Source organism: Oncorhynchus mykiss, chromosome 5 (genome assembly GCF_013265735.2).
Source record: "Oncorhynchus mykiss isolate Arlee chromosome 5, USDA_OmykA_1.1, whole genome shotgun sequence".
Lineage (NCBI taxonomy): Eukaryota > Metazoa > Chordata > Actinopteri > Salmoniformes > Salmonidae > Oncorhynchus > Oncorhynchus mykiss.
The window spans coordinates 68,963,152-68,987,163 of NC_048569.1; the positions used below are offsets into that span (position 1 = coordinate 68,963,152).

Here is a 24,012-nt window from a genome sequence, read left to right on the forward strand (position 1 = left end):
CAAAAACGTCGGCAAACAAGCAAACACCGGCCACGAACAATGTGTTTTTAGAATACTGCGTTGGTAATAAAGCATAATTTGTTCGACCGCAACTTCTGGGGTAGCTAGCTTTAGCTTGGTACCTAGCTGGCACCAATACAACCAGCCTGAAAACAATGACCAGTAGATTCTGCAGTCATTTTCATTATTCTTAGCAATGATTTAGGAATCCTTTTGAGTAAGTATTAGCTAGGTTGCCAATAGAAATTGAACTTCAGTTTCTGAAAATAAATAGCTAGCAAGCTACTTAACCCTGTTGCCCAAAGCTAACGTTATAAGCAGCCAGCTAGCTTCATCTGGCTAGTGAGGCTCTACCGGACCGGGTTATGAAGCTAGCCACAATAAGGACTAGGCACAATAGTGGAATTGGCGGTTTTCCTTCCAAATAAAGTATGTCATTGACAGTGATGCAAATGAATACAAATAGTAGAAATATGCCAAACTGTTATTTTGAAAGCTAATTGCAAAGTCCACTATTGTGGCTAATCCTTATTTTGGCAAGCTTCAAATAGATGGGTACAACCACCATTAATCAAATAAGAACTGTCTCATAAATTAGGGTTATTTTAGGTGAGGACACCTAGCTATATACTTAGCTAGCTAATTATAGCTACTGAAACAGATTGTCGTTTTGCTATGTTTTTGTGGAAGAACATTGTTTGCATCCATGAGCTAGCTAGCTTTTTTTATGACCAGCACTGTAGGTGCACAAGATAACTTTACCAGCATCATAGCATACGTATCAATGAATCGTTGTGACATATGAAATACGACTGATAGGGTAATCTATGTGTAAGAACTACATAAAAAATGTATGTAATGTATGTAAATGTATTATTATGTAATGTATGTAAATGTATTATTATGTGACATGCAGTCATATTCAGGTCCTGATTGGTCAAATAGTGTTATTTGAGATGTATCTTTTATGACACGCAAAGACCCAAACTGGTTTCATAGAAATCCTGATTGAGAATGAAACGACTGAACAAATTAACAACGAAACAGCACAGCAAGTAAGTGAAAGAAATAGGTTTTTCATTATGTTTTACTGGTAATGGGGATATGTAAATGCCAACAAAATAACTTTTTGGTCAGTGTGGTGTGTGTGTAACCTTTATTTAACTAGGCAAGTCAGTTAAGAACAAATTCCTATTTACAATGATGGCCCGGACAACGCTGGGCCAATTGGGCGCCGCCCTATGGGACTCCCAATCACAGTCGGATGTGATACAGCCTGGATTAGAACCAGGGACTGTAGCGACGCCTCTTGCAATGAGATGCAGTGCCTTAGACCGCTGCGTCCATGTGTGTTAACTATTTAACTGTACTAGAATGCTTAAAAGGCCACAAAAAAAAATCTTATATCGGTTATCGGTATTGGGTTTTTTTTGGGCAAGGAAAATATTGGATATCGGTATCGGCTAAAAATATCATATCGGTGCATCACTAAACCAGACTGTAGACCATATTGACCTGTGGTATAGTTAGCGCACGTTAAAGCGTAACGCATAAGGCAAGTACCAAAACACCTTGATATAGTGGAGGTGCATGCTAGGAGATTAGGAAATTTAGCTAGGATGGAAGAAAATATATAGTCAAACCAGCAAAAGGGCAAATGTAAACCTGGGAGAAAATGCATCACCCTCCCCTGTGCCCAATAATGGCAATGTTTTAAAGCTAATTTCCTGCAATTCTACACATTTTGCCTTGGTTTATGCAGTGTAGAATTAAAGATGGCGCTGATAGACATGGCCACCCTGTTTGTAGCTACTAAGCCACTTTTGTAATATATATATTTTTGGTAATTTCTGCTAATTTTTAGCCCCGAACGTTTTTTGCGTTATTACATACAGCCGGAAATAACTTTTGGAAATCAGAGCGTTGGTAACTAACCAGCATTTTGATTAGAAATATGACTTTCCTGAATTGGATCCTTTGTTACTACCCTCCAAGGTGATTTAACTTCCCAGATGCTGCTCCAAGATGCCGCCGGCAGAGAAGTAGTATTCGGAGTGGACTTTTAGTCTGACTCAGGAGGCGTGCACACCATCCACCACTTCACTAATGTTCAGTGAAAGGCCTGATTACCAATAATGATGAGCCTACAGGGAGGAGGTGAGGGCCATGGCAGAGTGGTGCCAGGAAAATAAACACATCACTGGGTGCACACTGCCTGACCTCCAGGACATCTACAGCACCTGGTGTCACAGGAAGGCCAAGAAAATCATCATGGACCTCAGCCACCCGAGCTACAGCCTGTTCACCCCGCTATATTCCAGAAGGCGAGGTCAGTACAGGTACATCAAAGCTGGGACCGAGAGACTGAAAAAGAGCTTCAATCTTCAAGGCCATCAGACTGCCGGCCTCCACTCAGTACCCTGCCCTGAACTTAGTCACTGTCACCAGCTGGGGTACCACCAGGTTACTCAACCCTGCACCTTAGAGGCTGCTGCCCTATGTACATAGAATCACTGGTCACTTTAATAATGGAACACTGGTCACTTTAATAATGTTTACATACTGTTTTACACATTTCATATGTATATACTGTATTCTATTCAAGGCCATCCTATTTAACTATTGCTGCACATATACTATTCTATCCTACATATTCCTCAGATATACTACATATTATATCCACATACTGTCCATAATGTCTATACCTCCCATACACATACACACACGCACACACACCTCGTCCTAATATTTCTATATTTCTTAGTTCCATTATTTTACTTTTAGATGTGTGTATTGTTAGATATTACTACACTGTTGGAGCTAGGAACATAAGCGTTTCGCTACACCCGCAATAACATCTGCTAAATACAGTATGTGTACGCGACCAATAAAATGTTATTTTATTTTGTTCTTATGCTATCTGAGTGACCTAAACATAACAAAATTAATGGGGGCCCATGCCATGACATTTTGGGAATTTAAGATTCTCTTCATCAAAGTATCTTGTATATCTTGTGTCCCTGACTATTTTTATTTTGGTGATTGTTCGTTCTCAAAGACTATAATTACATAGATACATTATCCTTTCTGCATACATTATATTTGGTTTTAGTAATTTGTTTACACAGAAAACGTTTTACCATCCTGAATTTTTAAGCAGCCCTCCGCTGCTAAATGAATATAGGCTGAACACTGGTAACTCTAAGGATAACACATGTGAAGAAGGGAGCAGATAGACAGACAGGGAGCCCATAGAGAGAGGGAGAGTGAAAGCTAGAGCAGAGTCACAGAGCAGCCCTATGTGCACTGCCAAGCCCTGGGCAGCCAGAGACTCAGCAGACAATACTGGCTGCCAGCCTTCCCCCACAGACTCACTGAAGATACGGAGATACAGATACAGAGAGAGCAAGAGAGCGAGCGAGAGAGACAGAGAGCAAGAGAGAGAGAGAGAGAGAGAGCGAGAGAGAGACAGAGAGCAAGAGAGAGAGATTGAGCGAGACAGAGCGAGAGAGACAGAGAGCAAGAGAGAGAGAGAGCGAGACAGAGCGAGAGAGAGAGACAGAGAGCGAGACAGAGAGAGCGAGACAGAGAGTGCGAGACAGAGAGAGACCGAGAGAGCGAGACCGAGAGAGACAGAGAGAGAGCGAGACAGAGAGAGCACGAAAGAGAGACAGAGAGAGCGAGACAGAAAGAGCGAGACAGAGAGAGCGAGACAGAGAGAGCGAGACAGAGAGAGCGAGACAGAGAGAGCGAGAGGGAAACTCCCATATCTACTGGGTGAAATACCAGTGTAACATCACAGCAGCAAGATTTGTGACCTGTTTCCACAAGAAAAGTGAAACCAGTGAAGAACAAACACCATTGTAAATACAACCCATGTTTATTTATTTGAACCATTTGCACATCGTACAATACTGTTGTAACGATGTGCGAGACCGAGAGAGCGAGCGAGACAGAGAGTGAGCGAGACAGAGAGAGTGAGCGAGTGAGTGAGACAGAGAGGGCGTGGGTCTGTTCCTCTTCTACCATCCACTCCCCCACCCTTCAACTCAGACAAACAGGCATACAGATGCGCCCTCTCAGCCTGCAGTAGGAGTTCCAGGCCCTGTAATCTCCACACAGACAGACACAAGCCAGTAGCAACTGCCACTACCTCAGTGGCTTCCTTCAGGGGACAAACAATGGAAGGCTCTGCTGGCTGCCTGAACTCCGTCTGAGAGCCTGGCACTGAAGCACAGCCCTGGAGATGCACAGCAGCACGCACGCACGCACACACGCACACACGCACACACGCACACACACACACACACACACACACACACACACACACACACACACACACACACACACACACACACACACACACACACACACACACACACACACACACACACACACACACTTCCCTGAAGGAAGCCACCGAGGGAGTGGCTGTGTCCCTGTGGCCACTGGCCTGCGTCTGTGTGGAGACTACAGGCACGTCCAAGTCTCGGTTGATATGGGAAGCAGTGAAAGAGAATGTCTGATGACACAGATTTCTCTTCAGCCTGTTTTCAAACAGCAATGTCATCAGTGATGCAAAGAGTTAGATGCTGCTTTCACAACTAAAATCTTCAGCGGTTTCCTGAGGAATAAACAAAACAAGGCCTTATACAATAGGCAGCATGACTTTGCATTATTCCCTCTGAAAACAACAGAAGAAACTGTAGCCCTCGCTGTGAAATCTTAGCCGTCAGTCTGGCGCTCCTCAGAGCAACCAAGTCATTCGTTTAACCTGCAAACACTATAGTGTACACCCTTGTAGTGTATAACGACACAACAGGGGAGAAAAACCTGAACATCAATGGATGTTGTCTTACATTTTCTCACAGGAAAGCCTGTAACTGTCAGATTAGTCATATCACATTAGGGTTGTTCCATGTCATTTCAGCAAGCCATGACATCCACCATCTCAGATTGTTCTGAAATCCTTTCTGTAGTTAAAAACAGATAAGCATTCCTGCAACATTATTTTGTTGAAATGTAATTTGAACTGAGAAATTAAGCTAATTGATTGCACCAAATGTAAGATTGTATTCATACAGCATATAACATCTGAGTTGGATCCCAAAACATTCTAACACTAGTTAGGTATCCATCCAATTGGCAACATATTTCAATGAAAATATATATATTTTTTAATAAATTAAAAAAACACGAAGAAAATATGCACATTTTCCCACCAGTGGAGTGTTTCCACCAAATGGACTTGTTGTGGATAAAAATCACTGTGATGACGTAGTGCAAACAAAATGCACTTTTCTTTTGGCTTAAGTTTTTATGTACGGAATAAAAATCTAAAGTTCAATGTGTTTCCATCGCATTTTCAACTCTATCTGCCGTTAAATAGCAAATGTGCTTACTGGTCTTGCCACGAGTGGTCTAGCAAACAGCTCGCAGATACAGTTCGGGTAGGCTAGTCTACATGATGAGATTATTATGGATAAGAGCCAAAACATTTTTACTTGTCAAAATGCAGTCAAGCATCAATCATGTCACTAGAATAAGACCCTAGATATTTATTGGAAAGGAGCATCAAGATCACTGTGGACTTTCACCACCCATCATAAGTTACAGTGGCTTACGAAAGTATTCACCCCCCTTGGCATTTTTCCTATTTTGTTGCCTTACAACCTGGAATTAAAAAATATTTTTGGGGGGGTTTGTATCATTTGATTTACACAACAATGCCTACCACTTTAAAGATGCAAAATATTTTTTATAAATAAGTCAATATAACAGAAAACTTGAGCGTGCATATTTATTCACCTCGCCAAAGTCAATACTTTGTAGAGCCACCTTTTGCGGCAATTCCAGCTGCAAGTCTCTTGGGGTATGTCTCTATAAGCTTGGCACATCTAGCCACTGGGATTTTTGCCCATTCTTCAAGGCAAAACTACTCCAGCTCCTTCAAGTTGGATGGGTTCTCCTGGTGTACAGCAATCTTTAAGTCATACCACATATTCTCAATTGGATTGAGGTCTGGGCTTTGACTGGGCTAGGCCATTCCAAGACATTTAAGTGTTTCCCCTTAAACCACTCGGGTGTTGCTTTAGTAGTATGCTTAGGGTCATTGTCCTGCTGGAAGGTGAACCTCCATCCCAGTCTCAAATCTCTGGAAGACTGAAACAGGTTTCCCTCTAGAATTTCTCTGTATTTAACGCCATCCATCAGTCCTTCAATTCTGACCAGGTTCCCAGTCCCTGCCGATGAAAAACATCCCCACAGCATGATGCTGCCACCACCATGCTGTGGGGATAGTGTTCTCGGGGTGATGAAAGGTGTTGGGTTTGCTCCAGACATAGCGTTTTCCTTGATGGCCAGAAAGCTCAATTTTAGTCTCATCTGACCAGAGTACCTTCTACAATATGTTTGGGGTGTCTCCCACATGACGTTTGGCGAACACCAAACGTGTTTGCTTATTTTTTTCTTTAAGCAATGGCTTTTTTTCTGGACACTCTTACGTAAAGCCCAGCTCTGTGGAGTGTACAGCTTAAAGTGGTCCAATGAACAGCTACTCCAATCTCCGCTGTGGAGCTTTGCAGCTCCTTCAGGGTTATCTTTGGTCTCTTTGTTGCCGCTCTGATTAATGCCCTCCTTGCTTCTTGGTCTTCATGGTGTCGCTTGCTTGGTGGTGCCCCTTGCTTAGTGGTGTTGCAGACTCTGGGGCCTTTCAGAACAGGTGTATATATATACTGAGATCATGTGAACTTAAATAAAGTCCACCTGTGTGCAATCTAATAAATTATGTGACTTCTGAAGGTAATTGGTTGCACCAGATCTTTTTTAGGGGCTTCCTAGCAAAGGGGGTGAATACATATGTATGCAACCATTTTCTGGGGGGTTTTGTATAATTTTTTTAAACAAGTAATTTTTTTAATTTCACTTCACCAATTTGGACTATTTTGTGTATGTCCATTACATGAAATAAAAATAAAAATAAATTTAAAATTACAGGTTGTAATGCAAAAAAAATAGGAAAAATGCCAAGAGGGATGAATACTTTTGCAAGGCACTGTATTTTCTCTGTAGCCTAATAAACTGTATGGTTTCCCGATTCGCAGAGGGAGGACCTCACACAATATCATGTGACTCCAAATTGACTTTGATATGATGGATATTATATCAATATATGCGCATAAAGGCTTTTCCACTGCTATTTCTCGCATAATTAATTTTACCGACACAAAAAGATCCCACCATGTCGAACGAACAAATGATCTGTCAGCATTTTAAAAATTGTACCGAAACTCCTTGTTCAATCACAGCTGTCTTGATTTTTTTTATCCATAGATTGCTTACAGGGTAAGGAAACCAATGTCATTTTGTAATTTGGATGAAAAATATCACATTGGGTGGGGGCGAGACTTAAAATAAAATAATCTAATAGCAGAAACAGCATCTAGTGGTCAGAACCTGGTAATATCAGGATGTAGGATGGGACATAAATCTTCAACAACTAATTTCGCTGAACAGGGGGAAAAAATCCAATCACCAAATTCACTGAGAATACGTTTCATAGGATGAAGAAATAATACTCTGAGCCGCAGCTCCATACTACTTGTCATACACACTGAAACAGAAACTGTACAATCGTTGTCGATTTGGGATTGGCGTCTTTGTTATTATTCAAAATTTTCTGGGTCCAAATTGGATGTCATGTACTATATTTATTGAATATTATATGAATCCTATAATTTTAAAATACCCAATTTGCAATCAATTAGCTTAATTTCTCAGAGTTCAAATGATATTTCAACAAAATAATGTTGCAGGAATGCTAATCTAACCTGTTTCTAACTACATGAACAATTTCAGAACAATCTGAGATGGTGGGTCCTCTTTCTTGTGCTTTTTAAGGTAGACATTACCCATTATTCTATCAGTACAGCTAAACGCCACATCATAAACCGAATATGAACAAATATTGCCACTGAAACATTTGTTTACATAGGCCCCCCACTCAAGCCCCCCAACATGTCGCCTCAGTCACTAGCACTTACGGGAGCTAGAGGTATGAAGGGGGAAACAGTTGGTTATCTCAATGGGGAAGGTTAAACAAACAAGTGTATATCTAACAGCCAATCAGAGCCTGAGACAGTCAGAGTAGTAACAGGCTGAATCAGTGCAGAGTTGTTATACATACAGCAGTACAGTAAGGAGACCTGGGGATCTCTCAAACAGGAACAGTAAACACACTCTACTGGCTGACCGACTGGCCCCATGTTGGCCAAGGCTGGCCTGGCTGACAAAGGCCTGTTTGTTTGTCCTTTGTCAGTTAGTTCTGACGTAACATTTAAATATATAATTTGGGAACGCCACAATGTTGTAATGCCTCCAGATTACAGTCAGTCTTACGTCTTTTCGAAGGAACATGTCCTTCATTGTGTTCATACTTGAAGAATGTACAATACAGGCATGATAACCTATAACCCCTATTACTAGCCTGTTCAACCTCTCTTTCGTATCATCTGAGATTCCCAAAGATTGGAAAGCTGCCGCGGTCATCCCCCTCTTCAAAGGGGGTGACACTCTAGACCCAAACTGCTACAGATCTATATCTATCCTACCTATTCTTTCTAAGGTCTTCGAAAGCCAAGTTTACAAACAGATTACTGACCATTTCGAAACCCACCATACCTTCTCCGCTATGCAATCTGGTTCCAGAGCTGGTCATGGGTGCACCTCAGCCACGCTCAAGGTTCTAAACAACATCATAACCGCCATCGATAAGAGACATTACTGTGCAGCCGTATTCATCGACCTGGCCAAGGCTTTCGACTCTGTCAATCACAACATTCTTATTGGCAGACTCGACAGCCTTGGTTTCTCAAATGATTGCCTCGCCTGGTTTACCAACTACTTCTCTGATAGAGTTCAGTGCGTCAAATCGGAGGGCCTGTTGTCTGGACCTCTGACAGTCTCTATGGGTGTGCCACAGGGTTCAATTCTCGGGCCGACTCTCTTTTCTGTATACATCAATGATTTTGCTCTTGCTGCTGGTGATTCTCTGATCCACCTCTATGCAGACGACACCATTCTGTATACTTCTGGCCCCTCCTTGGACACTGTTTTAACTAACCTCCAGACGAGCTTCAATGCCATACAACTCTCCTTCCGTGGCCTCCAACTGCTCTTAAACGCAAGTAAAACTAAATGTATGCTTTTCAATCGATCGCTGCCCACACCTGCTCGCCTGTCCAGCATCACTACTCTGGACAGCTCTGACTTAGAATACGTGGACAACTACAAATACCTGGGTGTCTGGTTAGACTGTAAACTCTCCTTCCAGACTCACATTAGGCATCTCCAATCCAAAATTAAATCTAGAATCGGCTTCTTATATCGCAACAAAGCATCCTTCACCCATGCTGCCAAACATACCCTCGTAAAACTGACCATCCTACCGATCCTCGACTTCGGTGATGTCATCTATAAAATAGCCTCCAACACTCTACTCAACAAACTGGATGCAGTCTATCACAGTGCCATCCGTCTTGTCACCAAAGCCCCATACACTACCCACCATTGCGACCTGTACGCTCTCGTTGGTTGGCCCTCGCTTCATACTCGTCGCCAAACCCACTGGCTACAGGTTATCTACAAGTCTCTGCTAGGTAAAGCCCCGCCTTATCTCAGCTCACTGGTCACCATAGCAGCACCCACTCGTAGCACGCGCTCCAGCAGGTATATCTCACTGGTCACCCCCAAAGCCAATTCCTCCTTTGGTTGTCTTTCCTTCCAGTTCTCTGCTGCCCATGACTGGAACCAATTGCAAAAATCTCTGAAGCTGGAGACTCACATCTCCCTCACTAGCTTTAAGCACCAGCTGTCAGAGCATTTTACAGATCACTGCACCTGTACTTAGCCTATCTGTAAACAGCCCATCTATCTACCTACCTCATCCCCATACTGGTATTTATTTATTTATTTTGCTCCTTTGCACCCCAGTATCTCTACCTGCACATTCATCTTCTGCCAATCTACCATTCCAGTGTTTAATTGCTATATTGTAATTACTTCGCCACCATGGCCTATTTATTTCCTTAACTTACCTCATTTGCACTCACTGTATATAGAATTTTATTTTTATTTTGTTCTACTGTATTATTGACTGTATGTTTTGTTTATTCCATGTGTAACTCTGTGTTGTTGTATGTGTCGAATTGGTACGCTTTATCTTGGCCAGGTCGCAGTTGCAAATGAGAACTTGTTCTCAACTAGCCTACCTGGTTAAATAAAGGTGAAATAAAATAAAAATAAGTATATTTTGTCTTTGTACTGGATCATTTGAGGAGGGTCGTTTCTCTTGAAGCATACCATAAAATGTGATTTCCACTAGAAGAAAACTAGTCCCAGTTGCCAGAGCCTGGGATAAACATTTATCATTATACACAATACGATACTTTATTGCAAATCAACAATGTTAGACAGGACACACTGTGCAAGACGGTGCAGTACAACAGGGAACCAAGAGTACAGTAATACTGATCTCTTTTTGCATCTCCTATCCTCAAGCATTTCTATGGAAGCACAGCCAGGCAAGTGAGGCTAGACAGCTGGTTCACTGTGGGAGTGGGAGACCAAGGATCTGCAGGTGAACCAGGTACCATAGCAGCTCCACACAAAAACGGTCGGTCACATCTCAGGAATTCACTGGTGAGGAATTATTATTTTAAATGATCCCCATATTTTCCTTTCACTATTGGTACAGCGGTGTGAATGTGAGTGTCTTAAACATTGTGAAGTCAGCATCTATTCCAATCGAAGCTTTGTTTTCATTGCTTTCTTGCCCTCTGCCTTCACTAGCTCACCTTTCTCTCCCGCCAGCAGTAGGTCTGACAGCTCATTAGACCGCCCCTCCAAAGCAAAATCTTTCCCTCTTCACAGCCCGAACTGAGCTTGCTGGCTCAAAGCAAAACGTTGACCAGACTTCCATTCACCAGAGCAGTGACTGTGATACAGGTTCTCTCCTCCTTTTGCCTCCAATTCTTTCCTCCAGGCCTCATGACACCTCTGAAGGGAGATTTAGTGTTAGTTCTCAGTCCAGGGCAGCACACGCTGCTGGTAAGTCTTAGATCATGCTCTCCCCTCCAGCCCTGGCTGTGACAGGAAGGCAGCCTTTTCAATGTCTGCAAGGTTTCCAATCCAATGAGGTCAAACCATAAAACACACTGACAACAGGATAATTGCCAATGTGCTGGACTGAATATAATCAATAAAATAGGATAATGGCCTTTGTGCTAGACTGAATATGATCAATAAAAGAGGGCCTCTGCTCTGTCATTGGGTGAGGAGGTAAATAGACCTCGGATTAGTCATGTCAGGAAACTTGATGACAGTAGCTACAGTGATGGGACCTAGATATTCTTTACCACTCGGCCATCAGATTTGTCACCAATGCTCCTTATAGGACACATCACTGCACTCTATACTCTTCTGTAAACTGTTCATCTCTGTATACTCGTTGCAAGACCCACTGGTTGATGCTCATTTATAAAATCCTCTTAGGCCTCACTCCCCTCTATCTGAGATATCTACTGCAGCCCTCATTCTCCACATACAACACCCATTCTGCCAGTCACATTCTGTTAAAGGTCTCCAAAGCACACACATCCCTGGGTCGCTCCTCTTTTCAGTTCGCTGCAGCTAGCGACTGGAACGAGCTGCAACAAACACTCAAACTGGACAGTTTTATCTCAATCTCTTCATTCAAACACTCAACCATGGACACTCTTACTGACAGTTGTGGCTGCTTTGTATGATGTATTGTTGTCTTTACCTTCTTGACCTTTGTGCTGTTGACTTTGCCCAATGTTGTGTTGCTACCATGTTGTTGTTATGTTGTGTTGCTACCATGTTGTTGTCATGTTGTGTTGCTACCATGCTGTGTTGTCATGTTTTGCTGTTATGTTGTTGTCTTAGGTCTCTCTTTATGTAGTGTTGTGTCTCTCTTGTTGTGATGTGTGTTTTGTCCTATATTTATATTGTATTTATTTATTATTTAAATCCCAGGCTCCCGTCCCCAGAGGAGGCCTTTTGCCTTTTGGTACACCGTCATTATAAATAAGAATTTGTTCTTAACTGGCTTGCCTAGTTAAATAAAGGTTAAATAAATAAAAATTAAATATACATATATATATAGCACACCCTGCCCCCTTCACTCACACAGACGGGCAGTTATCTCCTCTGGCCCAGTCAGTCAGCACTCTCGCCAGCTGCTATCCAAATCACCACTAGCTCTGTACACCCCTTCCTCTCACAACAGACTGCAGAGTAACACAGTAAATAATAGGGGAGCCTTCTTCCTCAGATCACCACGCAGTGGAGGGTGATGACAGTAACACAATCCCCCAATAAACATCTCCTTTGAGCTGGTAATCAAGGAGGAGGTGTCAGTCTTGTTTATTAAGAAATTATTTACCAGAAAAAAAAAGAAAATCAACATTATTGGTGTTTACAGCCCCATTGCTGGGCTGAGAACTGTAAAGGAATCAAATGGTATTTACTCCCACAACAACAACAACAACAACAAAAAATCCTAGTCTAATATCAAGTGATTTCTTACATTACTTGCTTATTATTATATGCTACATTTTTGTCTAACCATAGCCTAGGTTAATTTGTAAATGTTACCAGTTTTCTACTCTGAAGGTTTGATGATTATAGACCTTTTCAATCAAAACTTAGTGCAACTGTGCAGCTGTTTAATGAAAATGGGCAAGAGAAGTGCAGCTCCAAGGCTCTCCAAACATACCATGCATTGGCAGGTCTCTGTTTAAAAGAAAAAAGTACAATCAAAAATGCTTGGCGAGTGCCCAAGGCAAGTGTCTAAATTGGAAATTATGTGGGTCCTAAAGTAGATATCTGGCCTTCCTTTGCTCAAGCTATGGTTCAAACAAGACAGTTAGTGTTGAAAAATCCAACAAGAGCCTCAGCTGTTTAACCAGGATATTGCACAATGCGTCCTGCCATCCAGTCTGTTACTGGAAAATCAGCTCCAGACTGTTGAATTCCAGCCCTTCTTATTAATTCCTGATCCTGGACCCAAGGGACTCAAGTAAACACTGAAATTCTGAGAAAATGAGAGACGAGTGGTTTTCAACAGAAAAACACAGTATCCGGGGTGTGTGAATCTGCATTTCTGTACAAATTATAGTAAAATGTTTTTGTTTGTTTTCTTTGTATTATGGGGTATAATCTGGACAGATGCCACTTAAGAGAGGCTGTTTTCCCTTGGCTTTTAAATGGCCTCATGGGTATTATAGGTCTTTGCATATTGGTAAAATAAAAATGACTTATTCTGTTCTGTACTCCCTTATAATGTTGACATATGCAGTCAACTTCAGTTCTACCGGTTGGTAAATTGTTTGTAATGTCATTTTTTTTAAGAACAAAGACATATTCTAAATGTAGATTAGTAGAAAATCTAAACAGATTTAAGGAAAAAATTACTTTTTGAAATTAGTTAGGTATAAGTCATCTTGCAAGCTATGTGTATGATCAGACTTCATGTTCTCTTGAACACGTCTTACAGTCTTGTACTACTCTGGTAAGTAGGCTCAAACTAATGAATGGATAATTCTGGTGTCACATGAGACCCGGAGACTATGGTGAAAGACTACCTCCTCGGCCAAAGCTCTGGGAGTTATGGAAGCTGACACCCGTGTCAGCCATGGCCATTGAATACCTTTATTGGAAGGGTTCCGGCAGGGGGACTCCAGCTATCAAGATCTGTGTATAACATGCTTATCTTCACATTTGAGATAGGGAATTAACCTGGTGACACTCTTTCCTTCCTGGCTAAAGTCTTTCGTAACATGACCGACTTACAGAAAAGGAATCCATATTTGGATTATTATAATGACAATGACCTGCAACAACCTGGTCCCCAAAAAATTAGGGAGCACAAAGACTGCTGTTTTCTCATCAGCATAAGAGTTCAATCTGTGTTCTCCAATGTAGGCTTTTGCCATTGCCTGTATCAGGGAGCTTACAGGTTCTGAAGATCATTCTACTTTTGAAGTTATCATCTTTCTTTGTTGAGCTAAAAGCAAAGGTGGGTGCTTCTGTAGTCTTTGGTCTAGGCCTATTTCAAGTATATTTTTGGATTCTAGCTTGAGCTTAAAAAAACAGCCAGCTTTTGCCTCGTCTCTCCCTCAACACTTCAGACCATACACTTCATTCCAGGAGTATGATGAGCATCTCCAGGCTCTTTTTGCTGGAGTGACTACATGTCTGTTCTCATAAAATGCATTGCTAGATAATTTGCATCTCATGAGTCCCTTGGGTCAGTGTTCTGTGATGATGATATGTAATGAAGGAAGACATGATGGTCTGATAAAACTAAAGACTGCAGCAATAGTAAACTTGTCATTACACCCCTAAATCCTTGTAGAAATAGAACAAGATGATAATGTAAAAGGACAGCTAGTTGATGGTTGTGTGCAGCATTGATAAACAATGTAAGGCTGTGTGTGTATGTATACCTGCCATATCTCCCAGAGTCAGCTGGTTATTACTGTTTACATGAACATCTGAAAATCATAACTGGCTGGCAAGCTAGAGTGCAGTGTTTTTTTTTTTTTTACTTCGGTTAGCCAGCTGCCAGCGCCACATAAAGGCAGCACCAAATTGTAAAGTTCCTTCGCATGTCAAACCTTGAATTTATTTAAATACTGTATAGCTGGCCAGCAAGCTAACCAGTAGCTATTAGCTAATAACCTACCTGGTATGGTGGCGGTGGTTCCTGATCTGGATCTGCCCCATCACCATAACTAGCTCTATCCGATTGTGATTCATGAAGCAAGGAAATATCATCCGAGGTTGGAGATTTTAGACAATTCCCCATCTCCTCGACGTCAAACTCCTTATATATTTGTCGCTTTGCAACGTCCACAGGCTACTTTTTCTAACCTTTCAGTAAAAAATAGCACCGTATGCTATCAATATTATGGGCTTCAACACATTGCAAATGATCTAACAAGCTACGAGAGCTGTGATCAACAAAAACAAAACATCCCTACACAAAGAGCCTGGCTGGCCACCTAGCCAATGTACACCCTCAAACTGAAGTGATTTAGCGGTTGTTTGCTAGCTAGAACTCTCACAACGCCTGTGTGCAGGTTGAACGTAATAATGCTAAACACCTAATAGTTATTAATGCTCTAAAAACGGATTCTCATCTTCAGACTGAAGACCATTTGAAAGGGACTTTCCAGCCCCGTCAAACGCGGGGAAGGTAACGAACTTAGCAACATGAAACACCGCCCCTTGATGCACGGACCAATCAACTGCCATTTGTATTAAGGAAGCTCTCCACCATCTCACCAATCAGACCGTTGTTAAAAACATGATACATCATTATATTTGGTAATATTTAACATGAATTACAATGTAACCAGCAAGTATGTAGCTAAGTACAGATATAGATAGTTGTTCGTTGGCAGTTTTCTACATAACTGCGTCTGCATGTACACTAGTAGTAGTGCGTAATCACAAGGAAACGTTCTTTCAGTAGCAGTTACTGTGGTATAAAATGCCTATACCTATTATGTTAAATGTGCAATATATTTGTAATTTCTGTGTTTTATTGAAGGAGGGGATACAATTTAGTTTAATGTACCTTACAGCACGTCGTAGTTGGTTCCTGGCTGCCTAATATGGCAGTTTTGACTGTTCCTAGTCACTTTATACTGTTATATGAAATAAGTACACAAACAATACCAATTTGAAAACCAGACAGTAGCTTGGTGTTCAGAGTGCAGTTCATCCAAAAGCAAATGGCTCATACAAGAGTAAAAAAAATAACCAGACTCAATTTCAGTTACATATCATTTAATCTTAAATTAATAAACAAACATTCAGTATGTACAGGCCCAGGAATGTCAATCTGTTTAGTAGCCAGTTCCCATATAATATGCTGACCTCAACATCACAGTGCTAATAAGATTGTTTGTACTAATATCAGTTAATTCAAAGAAAACCATGGAACAAAACAAGTAATGTCTAACATAATAATTTGAACATCCCAAACTACAATCATCTCTATATTTAAATCTATAAATCTATAAATAAATCAATGTCTACATTTCCTCTGCCCGTTAGAAAAGTCTAAATGAATGACTGGTCAATTGCTTTCACGCAAAACCATATTCTAAGTATGAATAAATCAGTTCTGATTACATTTAAACTTGAGACACCATTCTAGTGCTTGGGGTTGGACACTCATCTTGTTGCACATAAAGTTTCAATAATCATAGAACATGAAAAAGGAGAAAAAAAATCGAATTACAAATAACATTGGTCATACACAGTCTATTAGCTCATTTATTACACAGGAAAGGAACTATTTAATATATAATCGTTTCCTATAAGTCATTCTTGTATAGGTTGATGTTGGAGGTGTATATGTATATATATGGAAGGCTCTAGAGGTTGTCAATGCTTCACTTACTACAGATGGAACTGTTTGTTTGAGCTCAAGTACTGCTGGATTGTGTCCACATTAAGATAACAAGGAAGGAGTCTGCCTTTCTAAAAGACACATTCATCTGTCCACTTAAAACGAGACAATTTAGTAAAAGGCGCCATTACAGTTAATAAATAAATACAGACAAAATAACCCCTTAACCATCACACGTGTATTCCTGCAATGTGAGTTTGCACGGTTGGATGACTTAACTTTGTGCAGTCAGTGGGCACTATTTTCGCAAAAATTCAGTTGGACTGGTCACGCATGCCTTCACAGAAAGTGTTTCAGTTGATCCAATGTGCCAAAACTTCCATTGAGCTGTTCAGAGTGGGGAAAGGAGGGTGAAAATGAAGAAATAAGAATAAATCCAGTAGAATAATCACAGAGATAAAAGCATTAGGGGAGGATGTTATCTGCCATAGAACATTGTCAACCCAAGACAGACCTTGTCCAAGATTGGACACAGTGATTTTAGTCATTAGCTCCGAGCAGAGGGTAAAACCCAGGAAGGAGAATACCGTTAACCACTCGAATACTGTATGTTGCAAAAACCCTTGTGACAGGTGTGAAAATACATGTTTGTCAGTGAATGTATGTATTTATACTAGAGGGAGAATATTCAGGCATTGGTAACGAATAGGTTTTTGCAATGACGGATGAGACCCTGTAAATTTCCATCTATTAGTGAGGTATTTTCTATATATTGCGTAGATTTTCTTTGTCTGAGTAAATACTAGTGTCTGTATGCTTTTGACTGTTTAGTGTAATAGTGTAGTGTTGTGTGTCTTTTTGAAAGCTTGATGGCTGGCAAGTCAAGCACTTGTTGCTGGTAGTGGGTGGTTTGGTACTCTGCCTCATCCCTGCTGCATTGGGCTGTGCACTTTGGGATGGCTGGACTTTGGGCCTGCCATGCCCTCCAGCTACGGGCTGGAGGGCATGGTGTGAATTCCATTCTCGCCTGTGGCCTTGGCCTTGTGCAAAGCAGCCTGGATTCTGAAATGTGTCCGCGATTCCATGGAGTAGTTTTTGTAACTTTGCCTTTAAATATTGGGGAAAGAGCAGATCAATGAAACAGCTTGACCAGATGATTTAACTATCTGTTCTAATATAATTATTGTAAACAAGTCATGTTTAAGAATTCCAATGAACTACTGTAATGGGATGGGTAGAGATAATAATGTTGTGTAAGAACCAAGACACTCACTTGGCTGTCTCCAGTAGTTTGATTCCCTCCTCCTTCCTCCCTTGTTCCAGACATAGCAGCCCGTGCTCCAGCAGTGCATTGGGAACCAAGTAGTGATCAAACTTGATCTGTGTTTCACTGACAAGAGTAAAAATACAGCAGAGATCAGGATTTAAACAAGAAAGGAAGTATTTGCTAAACTTGTAAGGAATTGTAAACGAGTAGGTCTCTTCTACTGTCATGTTGTGAAAATTTGAGTATGTGCTCAATATTAGTGTGTTTTGAGCTCACTTGCAGAGGACAAGGGTGAAGTAGTGCTCAGCCTCCTCCTGGTGTCCCAGGTGCTTCAGACAGAGACCTCTAAGCAGGCTCAGCAAACACTGGTCGTCTATGGAGAACTCGGTCCCTGAGGAACACAACATACGACACTCAGGCCCATCACTCTCTCACAATAGACTGTGTAGAGGCAATATCAAGTCTCTAAGGGGGACATGAGTTTGTGTTACTTACTTGGGCTACTTTCGAGTTTCGCCTGTGCCTCGTCCAGTGTTTTCAGCATGCCCTCTGTCAGGTCTTTGTGTTTCCCGATGACTGTGTAGCCGTTCCAGATATACATCATCTCCTGCAGAGGACAGACAAGGCCACAGGGTGTCACAGTTACACTGTAATAGTGAACATGCGGTCAGATCACGCAGTACTGACCTAGTCTTGAAAACAAGACCCTAGCCAATAGTAACTAGGGTCTGGTTTCAATGACAGACTTATTTTTTTTATTTTTTATTTTTATTTGACCCCCTTTTCTCCCCAATTTCGTGGTATCCAATTGTTAGTAGTTACTATTTTGTCTCATCGCTACAACACCTGTATGGGCTTGGGAGACACTAAGGTCGAAAGCCATTAGTCCTCCGAAACACAACCCAACCAAGCCGCACTGCTTCTTAACACAGCGCGCATCCAACCAGGAAGCCAGCCGCACCAATGTGTCGGAGAAAACACCATGCACCTGGCGACCTGGTTAGCGCGCACTGTGCCCGGCCTGCCACATGAGTCGCTAGTGCGCGATGAGACAAGGAAATCCCTACCGGCCAAACCCTCCCTAACCCGGACGACGCTAGGCCAATTGTGCGTCGCCCCATGGACCTCCCGGTCGTGCCCGGCTGCTACAGAGCCTGGGTGCGAACCCAGAGTCTCTGGTGGCACAGCCCAAGACCACTGCGCCACCCGGGAGGCAATGACGGACTCTTTTGGCAACTTCGATAATGGAAAGAAATTTGTTCTGTGGTGGGTCCTCTTCAGACAGACAACTCTCTCAACAAATCACAAGGCAGACATGCCAGAACATTACGATTTTAAACCAAAGTTTGCAGGCAAAACCGTTCCAGTGGTTTTAGTGAAGGTAGTCGATGCACTTCCCACTTGCGAAATTCACTCATTAAAAATAACCTTGCTAGCTACATTTTCAATTTTATTTAAGCGAATAAGGTAGTGACGTAGGCAGCGACTCAATTCTTCAATGCCAAAAAAGTCACCTAGGGTCGGGTTTCGGAGACTTGTACTGACCAGAGGAGGTGCAGGTAGTGTAACTGGGTTCTCAGTCAGGTAGCGACGGGCTTTTCGGATGGCAAACTTCTCAGTTGGCAAAGACTTTCCAGCAATTTTCTGCTTAAGCCCATGTACCTGCCTGGAATGGATAGACAATAGATAAATATAAGATATAGATTCATTTGGTTAGAATGACTTCTTTTTGTTTTTATTTATTAGGATCCCCATTAACCGGCGCCAATGGCGACAGCTAGTCTTACTGGGGTCCGACACATAACGAAGAAGACATTACAGACATTTTTTTTTTTTTTTTACAATTTACATACATTTAAAAACATTAACATGTAGTGTGTGTGTGTGTGCGCATCTATCAGTTACACATACATGTCAGTACATACACACAACAAGTAGGTCACATGGGTGAGAGGTGTTGTGCCATGAGGTGTTGCTTTATTTATTTATTTTTATTTTTATTTTTTTGCTGTTCACTTACGCTATATAAGATGGAAGGGAGTTCCATGCACTCATGGCTCTGTATAACACTGTACGTTTCCTTGAATTTGCTCTGGACCTAGGGACTGTGAAAAGACCTCTAGTGGCATGTCTGGTGGGGTAAGTGAGTGTGTCAGTGCTGTGTCGGAAAGTATTCAGAACCCTTGACTTTTTCCACATTTTGTTTTATGTTACATCCTTATTCATCTATCACTCCAGTGTTTAATTGGTATATTGTAATTACTTTGCCAACATGGCCTATTTATTGCCTTTATTATCTTACCTCATTTGCACACACTGTATATAGACTTTTTCTACTGTATTATTGACTCTATGCTTGTTTATTCCGTGTGTAACTCTGTGTTGTTGTATGTGTCGAACTGCTTTGCTTTATCTTGACCAGGTCGCAGTTGTAAATGAGAACTTGTTCTCAACTAGCCTACCTGGTTAAATAAAGGTGAATTAAATCAATAAAATAAATGTAAAAATTGATTAAATTTGTCATGGCGTGGCCCTCTTTGGGTATAGCGAGTACCACCCCCCCTCTCTCTCTCACTCTCCCTCCTACACCCAGGTTCTGTTATCTTAGGTTGTAAATTCCTGGAGGAGACTCTCTCCTCATGGCCAGGCAGTATAGAGAGAGGGTTTCACAGTAGAACAAAGGAACTTCTTCTACATCACAGAACTTCAGAACTGAACAATATCCATGTTTTGGAGAATGTGTAAATGGTCGGTGGAGTAGCCAGCTACGACCCGGTCCGTTTTGTTTCATGTTGTGACCTCATGAAAGACAATACAGCCACATGACCATAACTCTGTTTATACAGGAGCCTCCGTTATGAGGTGTGCATCTAATTGTTGTATAAAATAAATGAGTAAAGATTAAACTATTTGTGAAATTATGTAATGTGATGTTGAACCGTTAATGTGAGAGAATTGTATTTCCGTCAAAGTTTAAGTCATTGGCCCGCCCCCGTCAGCACAAACAGTCCGTACGGGAGTTGCAGCGATGAGACAAGACTGTAACTACTACCAATTGGATACCACGAAATTGGGGAGAAAAAAGGGGTAAAATATATATTTTTTAAATACTTCTTGGAAGCAGATGGAGAGACGAGCAGATTAACTTTCCAACAGAGATCACGACGACACACTGAGTGTAAATATATATATTGATTTCAATTATTCCTGAATGAGTGAGCCTTCAAAGGTGCAAAAGATTAGCATTTCAATTCATATAATTATCAACTGTGTAGTGACTCTTTTGTCTTTCGCGCCCTTTTCAGTCCACACCCACTTCCCTTTGTCCACCAAGCCGTCATATCGGCTTAGCCCACTAGGGAACCTCCCCTATCATTTCCTTGTAACCATATCTACTGTTTGTTTGTTTATGCATGTCTGTGATTATTTAGTTAGTTAGTAAATAAATGATTAAGACAATTGATGTTTGGATGATTCATATAACCAACATAACCAACAATTTACGACGTTTGGAATGAGACTAACGTGAGGTAAAGAATAATTCATTAATTAGAAGACTAATTAAGAGTTATATTAGGAAAATTATAACTTTGTAATCTGAAGATTTTCCTTGGTGCCCCAACTTCCTAGTTAATTACATTTACATGATTAGTTTAATCACGTAATAATAATAACAGAGAATTGATTTGATAAAATAACAGTCTTCAATTTAATGATGCCAAAGAAACGACAAATAGTTTTTTTCCATCATAAATTCACACATACTATCCCATAATGACAAAGCAAAAACAAGTTGATTTCTTTGCAAAACAACCTACCAAAACCCCCCTGAAATATCACATTTACATTCAGACCCTTTACTTGTCATGTATTGTCATGTTGTGTCTTGTTTCTGTCCTTTCTCTTCACCCTGTCTCCCTCTGCTGGTCGTACTAGGTTACCTTTTCTTCCCCTCTTTCCCCCAGCTGTCCCTTGTCTTCTCTAACTACCTCGTTCACCCCTTTTCCCACCTGTTCCCTTTTTCCCTCTGATTAGGTCTCTATATCTCTCTCTCTTTCTGCTTCTGTCTTTGTCGGATTCTCGTTTGTGTTACTCATGCCTGAACCAGACTATCGTCGTGTTTGCTGCAACCTTGTCCTGTCCTGTCGGAATCTGCCTGTTCATCTAACCTTGTCCTGTCCTGTCGGAATCTGCCTGTTCAGCTAACCTTGTCCTGTCCTGTCGGAATCTGCCTGTCCATCTGAGCCTACGTGTGTTTCGTCATTAAAGAAACTCTGTTTTGTTAATTCGCTTTTGGGTCCTCATTCACGCACCTGACAGAAGAATCCGACCAAGAATGGACCCAGCGACTTCGGATCCTCTCCACTCTGCCGTCGAGATCCAGGGAGCGATGCTAGGCAGACACGAGCAGGAATTGTCTGCTGCTCGACATGCCGTTGAGACCCTGGCCGCCCAAGTCTCCAACCTCACAGAACAGGTTCACCATCTCCGCCTCGATCCACCGGCCACTTCCAGGGCTTTCGAATCTCCGGAGCCCAGAATCAATAACCCGCCGTGTTACTCTGGGGAGCCCACTGAATGCCGCTCGTTCCTCACCCAGTGTGATATTGTGTTTTCTCTCCAGCCCAACACTTACTCCAGGAGCACAGCTCGTATCGCCTACGTCATATCTCTCCTTACTGGACGGGCTCGTGAGTGGGGCACGGCAATCTGGGAGGCAAGGGCTGAGTGTACTAACCAGTATCAGGACTTTAAGGAGGAGATGATACGGGTTTTTGATCGTTCTGTTTTTGGGGAGGAAGCTTCCAGGGTCCTGTCTTCCCTATGTCAAGGTAATCGATCCATAACAGACTACTCTATTGAGTTTCGCACTCTTGCTGCCTCCAGTGGCTGGAACGAGCCGGCTTTGCTCGCTCGTTTTCTGGAGGGTCTCCGCGCAGAGGTAAAGGATGAGATTCTCTCCCGGGAGGTTCCTTCCAGCGTGGATTCCTTGATTGAACTCGCTATTCGCATAGAGCGACGGGTTGATCTTCGTCACCGAGCTCGTGGAAAGGAGCTCACGTTCTCCGTTGCACTCCTCTCCGCATCACTACCATCTTCCTCTGCCGGCTCGGGTGCTGAGCCTATGCAGCTGGGAGGTATCCGCATCTCGACTAAGGAGAGGGAACGGAGAATCACCAACCGCCTCTGTCTCTATTGCGGTTCCGCTGGTCATTTTGTCACTTCATGTCCAGTAAAAGCCAGAGCTCATCAGTAAGCGGAGGGCTACTGGTGAGCGCTACTACTCCTGTCTCTCCTTCAAGATCCTGCACTACCTTGTCGGTCCATCTACGCTGGACCGGTTCGTCAGCTTCCTGCAGTGCCTTAATAGACTCTGGGGCGGAGGGCTGTTTTATGGACGAGACCTGGGCTCGGGAACATGACATTCCTCTCAGACAGTTAAGGGAGCCCACGGCCTTGTTCGCTTTGGATGGTAGTCCTCTCCCCAGGATTCAGCGTGAGACGCTACCTTTAACCCTCACTGTCTCTGGTAATCATAGCGAAACCATTTCTTTTTTAATTTTTCGTTCACCTTTTACACCTGTTGTTTTGGGCCATCCCTGGCTAGTTTGTCATAATCCTTCTATTAATTGGTCTAGTAATTCTATCCTCTCCTGGAACGTCTCTTGTCATGTGAAATGTTTAATGTCTGCTATCCCTCCTGTTTCCTCTGTCTCTTCTTCACAGGAGGAGCCTGGTGATTTGACAGGGGTGCCGGAGGAATATCACGATCTGCACACGGTGTTCAGTCGGTCCAGGGCCACCTCTCTTCCTCCACACCGGTCGTATGATTGTAGTATTGATCTCCTTCCGGGAACCACTCCCCCCCGGGGTAGACTATACTCTCTGTCGGCTCCCGAACGTAAGGCTCTCGAAGATTATTTGTCTGTAGCTCTTGACGCCGGTACCATAGTCCCCTCCTCCTCTCCCGCCGGAGCGGGGTTTTTTTTTGTCAAGAAGAAGGACGGGTCTCTGCGCCCCTGCATAGATTATCGAGGGCTGAATGACATAACAGTGAAGAATCGTTATCCGCTTCCTCTTATGTCTTCAGCCTTCGAGATCCTGCAGGGAGCCAGGTTTTTCACTAAGTTGGACCTTCGTAACGCTTACCATCTCGTGCGCATCAGGGAGGGGGACGAGTGGAAGACGGCGTTTAACACTCCGTTAGGGCACTTTGAATACCGGGTTCTTCCTTTCGGCCTCGCTAACGCTCCAGCTGTCTTTCAGGCATTAGTCAATGATGTCCTGAGAGACATGCTGA

The 24,012-nt window shown here is 42.3% G+C and overlaps 2 protein-coding genes across 7 annotated transcripts in view; both read right to left on the reverse strand.

The window, feature by feature from the left end:
• rnf11b (ring finger protein 11b) overlaps window positions 1-15,298 on the reverse strand; it is a 33,519-nt gene extending 18,221 nt beyond the window's left edge. The window contains exon 1 of the mRNA XM_021604042.2: window positions 14,768-15,298. Coding sequence (XP_021459717.1) covers window positions 14,768-14,890 — 123 coding nt within the window. The 5' untranslated portion in view covers window positions 14,891-15,298. The remainder of the gene's footprint in view (window positions 1-14,767) is intronic.
• A 567-nt stretch (window positions 15,299-15,865) lies between these two features.
• ttc39a (tetratricopeptide repeat domain 39A) overlaps window positions 15,866-24,012 on the reverse strand; it is a 44,928-nt gene continuing 36,781 nt past the window's right edge. For all 6 annotated transcript variants that reach the window (XM_036978198.1, XM_036978196.1, XM_036978194.1 and 3 more), the window contains 5 exons: window positions 19,257-19,377; window positions 18,207-18,318; window positions 17,988-18,102; window positions 17,718-17,834; window positions 15,866-17,551 (listed from right to left, as the gene is read on the reverse strand). In XM_036978198.1, the coding sequence (XP_036834093.1) occupies window positions 17,434-17,551; window positions 17,718-17,834; window positions 17,988-18,102; window positions 18,207-18,318; window positions 19,257-19,377 (583 nt within the window). In that variant the 3' untranslated portion in view covers window positions 15,866-17,433. The remainder of the gene's footprint in view (window positions 17,552-17,717; window positions 17,835-17,987; window positions 18,103-18,206; window positions 18,319-19,256; window positions 19,378-24,012) is intronic.